We start from the raw sequence: 4,914 nt of genomic DNA, 5'->3' as shown, positions 1-4,914 counted from the left end.
TGATTGAAGGGATGTTGTTTGATAATTCAGACTCTTAAAAAACCGAGATTTTATCACTGCCCTATTTTTATCAATAACTTCTGTCTTTGATTGCCAGATGGTTTATAAATTTCTTTCCTCATTCGAAGTACTTATGTTATTGGAGTCAAACGTATAATTTTTAGTATTTGATAATTTAGTATTTTTCAATGGGTGTTGTGACAAGCTTGTACTTGAGTAGTTATGGGTGCTAACTAGCTAGAGTTTGATAATTGCAGAGAAGTTGTGGACTAAACATAGAAGTGTACAAGCCCATTGTATGATCTAGTCAAGCCCGAAGTATGTTGTATTATCCTAATTCAGGTTCATTCATATATTAAAAAACCTAATCCATTTTTTTAGTGCAAGTAATTAGTCCATCAAACCATATCACATTAATTCCATGTATTTCTCTTGAATTTTTAATCCCCTTTCTATATTTTTTTTTTCCATTTACTTTAACAATTAAAAATCAATTAACAATTAACTGTAATCTGCAAATCCACACAAAAGGATAATTAAAAATAATAAATTTAGGCATAAGCAGATTTCCAATTCTAGAGCCAAAACTGAGATGAGAAGTAGCCCTAGTAAATGCTAATGTGGAACAACTCAGGATTGTGCAATGCTTGAGAAGTTAACAATAAAGTCATCAATAAAGGTCTGTGATTACATACCTATTATATATCAACATGCCTGTGAAACATGCCCTAACATCCTCAGAAAAAAAAAAATTAAAATACCTTCACTTTCCATCATATGGTAAGTGGGGCAAACTATACAGAGCCAAGAACTAAAAGTCAGGAATTTCAACAACTTTGTTGTACTAGAATTATGATTTTTCCCGTGTGTGTGTTAAGATGTTCCTCATGGACATATCAAGTGAGCTAGCTTTTTGCACTTCTTTATGAAAGCTCAAATTCCATTCTTTTTTGTCTCCTAATCAATGTAATTAACTACTTGGTTCATAAATTATTTAGCCAGAGGCAGATAGAAACAAGCCTTGTGAGTTGCAATTGAAAATTTTCATGCTTGAGTCACACATCTGCAACGAGTGTTACACAATGATATACATAGTAACATAAGAAAAAAGATTGTTAAGCATTGAAAAAAAAAAAAGACTGAGAAAATAGTGCAATAATAGACATCCATAAAAATAGCATTATGGCAGAGTAACTTGATTGATTCCACCAGTTAACTAATAATTACTAGTTTTTTAACATATGACAAATTCGTTAATGCATTGCATTCCCTTTTAAAGATATCTTTGAAGAATCATCTTGAAGACAACTAACATCTAGATGTAATGTTTAATGTATGTGTTTGTCCAAGCGTTTTATGGTGCTTAAGTGCCCATATTTCAGAACCAATGTCTATCACTTGGATTCAACTTTCCTTTCCAACTTCTTGTAAAAAAATAAAAAATAAAATAAAAAGCTTAAGAAATTAATATAACATAATTGAATTCAGACACAGACTAATTAAGCTTTTCAATTTAGCAGTGTCCCAATCTCAAGATTATACCTTTCCCCCAAACCAAAACAGATTTATCACCATAGGTCCATAAACAAAAAACAAATACAAAAACAAAACAGTAAAGGCTTAAGTTACCAGCTAGGATAATCAGGGAAGAGAGGAGCATTGATCCCTCAGGCCAAAGCATAGCACAACAGATCAACTACCTTTCTCATTTAGTTGTTGGGAATGGGTCCAGACTCCAGAGGTTGATTGACTTGGAGCTTACATCCATCCCTCATCTGCAACTGTTGAAGCATGCCTGCCAATTTTGGATCGGGATGTAAAACTTCCACATCCCTCAAGGCACTCAAGCAGCATAGTTCGTCCAGGGGAATCACAAAAAAATTGCATCGCTCGATGACCAAACGTTGAAGCCTTGGCATTGCACCTTTCTTCATGTTCCATATCATATCAGTTACCTTTACCATTTTGAAGACTTCAAGTTGACAAAAACTACTTTCATTGCAGTCGAGTTTGAAATTGGCACATCCAACTACTTTGAGTATTCGAAGGTTGGTAAGGCTACCCAACACTGTCCAGATAGATACAGAAACAACTAGCACATCCAGCAAGGTTATCTTTGTTAGGATCAGCTGGAGTGGAATTGGGTTTGAAAGATTTAAATATTTACAAATCTTCAACGTCTGTAGATGACGCAAGGGATGGATGCTAGACAAAAGCCCTGACTCTACCTCTCTTGAAGAATACAACCCTAATTTTCTTAAATTAGGAAATCTGACCTTCGCCAAGAGACTCTCAGTGTCGTGATTTAAATCTATGCCAGTAAGGACTTGAAGATTGGGTAAAGCCGCTTCACAATTGTCAGTTATAGGTAGAGATAATGGCCCATCCAAATAAAAATGTCTTAATTTTGTTAACTTCCATATCCCCTTGGGCAAGCATTCAATTTTAGAATTTCTCATATCCAACGTCTCAAGATTCCAAAGGTTGCATATGGAATCTATTGGAATGACATGACGTGCACCAGATGAAATGCTCAAGTACCTCAAAAGAACAAGGTTTTCAATCTCTTTGGGGATTAAGCAACGAATGTCCCTATTACTGAGCTCTACCACCCGAACCAACTTGTTATTTTCACAAAGCCATTTCAAGTCATAGCCTTTGTCAAGAGGACTCTCAACCCCGACAACCCTCCGAAAGCCTATTACAGAACGATTATTTGAAGGCTCACATGGGTTGGAAGAAATGTATGGGTGGTTGGCAAAGTGGATGGAAATTCTTCTGCGTTTGCTCATGGGTGAGAGGTTAACATCTGAACAAACCTCAAGAAACTTCTCTTCAGCACTTTCGGATATACAGAGGTCTCGTAAAAGATCATGGATACGACATGTTTTGACTCCTCCATCTAGCCTTCTTTTTGCCACTTGAATCAAGCTCCGATCAATGAGTTCCTCCAAGTAGTCTTCAGCATCATCCTCAATATTTCTATTCCCAATTTGCCGTATGAATCCCTCGGCTTTCCAAAGTCGGATTACTTGCCTCACTGGTATCTCAAAGTCTTCTGGATAGATACCAAAATATAGAAAGCATGGTTTCAACCGTCGGGGTAAGTGGTTATAGCTTAGAGCCAATATGTCTATGCAACTTGTTCTATCCTCAGTCAGATATGAATTGACATGGCCAATATATTTCGACCATGTTCGATGTGTTTTCTCCTTATTCGCCAAAAGTCCCCCCAATACCACAATTGCAAGAGGTAAACCACGGCAACTTTTCACAATTTTTCTCCCTAGAGTATCAAGTTCTGGAGGACATGTAGCTCCCCGGAACACCTTCTTTGAGAAGAGTTCCCAACTTTTATCTTCTTTAAGAAATGGGAGTTCATAAGGGGGAATAGGAGGAACACTATTGTTAACACTAGTTGCATGTAATGCTACTTCTTTTATTCGGCTAGTGATCAATATTCTACATCCATTCGAGTTATTAGGAAAGCTAGAACTCACCTTATTCCATACTTCAGTATTCCAGATGTCGTCCATGACAATTAAGTATCTCATCTCTTTCAAGATTTCAAGCAGCTCACTTTTCAATTCATCGTCGGTCATATCTTTCAATTTTACTCCATTCTTGCTATAAAAATCTCGCACAAAGCCTGACAACAAAATTTTCAAATCATTATGCTCTTTCATATCTTTCAAGAACTCAGACCATGCCTTTTTGAATGCTTCATCATTCATTTCTTTGAAACGTTTCAAGTCTTCAGTCAGTGTATCTTTCGATCTATCCTCATTCAAGCTATACTTATCTTCCAAACCGCGGAGTAATTCCTCTTTCAATTCAGCTCTGAACATCACTCTTGGCAGTGGTGCCAGTGCTTTCAATATTTCAAGCAATAGCTCTCTAATTCTATATTCATGTGAGACATAAACCCAACAACGGAAATCAAAGTAATTTTTGACATTATTTTTGTTGTAGATCTTCTTAGCAAGAGTGGTCTTACCTAAGCCACCCATGCCAATGATTGAAACAACGTTAAGTTGCGAACTCCCTTCAATAAGTTGCTTCTCCAATTCCTCTGTGTCATGATCAAAGCCCACCACATAATCTTCCTCAACATCTTTCCTGCGCCTGTGCAGTATCTCCTCCGCTTCGGCATCTCCTCCAGATGATTCAGCTATTTCTATGCCATACTTGTTCTTATTCTCGCAAATTTCCTTGATGTCATTCTTGATTCTCTCTATCTTCTTCGCAACCTCGTGAAGTGCGCTTGCTCGGTCAAAGTAATGGAATGCCTTCCTCAGCTTGCTTCTTTTCCTGTGCTTTGTCTCTGTCATGATGAATGTATCAATAACATCCTCAGCCTCATAGGCTACGTCCCTAATTTGGCTGACTACCTCCTTCACCAACTTGTCGTGTCGTTTCCCTTCACTATTTAGGAGGAAGCGGTTGATCAGAGACAGCTCGTTCTCGAGTATCCTGACTTGATCCTCCACTCCACCTAGTAATTCTGATTCTTGAATGAGCAACTGAGTCAGGTTCTCCAACAGGAAACTCACAACACTGTCTGTCATGTCTGCTAATTTTCCCTTTCTTGTGGGTAGAAGTAGAACAGTAGAACTTGTACAACAATTACAGATTTTCTTTTAAGGGGGGACTGGGGAGAGTTTTTTTTTTTTTTTTTTGCTGAAGGGGGTGAGAGATTGTTGGGATGGGAAAGTCTGGACGGATGATGGAAAGGTTTTCCTTCTCTAAAGTCTAATAAAGACACTTCGAAGAGTTTATTAGACAAAAATTCTTAGCATGGAGTGAAATTTGTGAAGAGCGAGCATTATGTCAATTGCAAGTCCAAGGTCTTTGAGGAAAAAAAAAAAAAAAAAAATAAGTATTAGCCAATGTCCTCTCTGCCCTCTCTCTCTT

At 37.4% G+C, this 4,914-nt stretch overlaps 1 protein-coding gene across 1 annotated transcript; it reads right to left on the bottom strand.

Annotated features, from left to right (window-relative positions):
• Nucleotides 1–1,505: 1,505 nt before the first annotated feature.
• Nucleotides 1,506–4,714, bottom strand: LOC142642863 (disease resistance protein RPP13-like). The gene has a single exon (XM_075817302.1). The coding sequence runs from the start codon at nt 4,566–4,568 to the stop codon at nt 1,710–1,712; it is 2,859 nt and encodes a 952-aa protein (XP_075673417.1). The 5' UTR covers nt 4,569–4,714; the 3' UTR covers nt 1,506–1,709.
• Between the last annotated feature and the right edge of the window lie 200 nt (nt 4,715–4,914).

Source organism: Castanea sativa, chromosome 7, assembly GCF_040712315.1.
Source record: "Castanea sativa cultivar Marrone di Chiusa Pesio chromosome 7, ASM4071231v1".
Lineage (NCBI taxonomy): Eukaryota > Viridiplantae > Streptophyta > Magnoliopsida > Fagales > Fagaceae > Castanea > Castanea sativa.
Note: the sequence above shows the minus strand (reverse complement) of the source record. Positions and strands in the feature narration are given on the sequence as shown.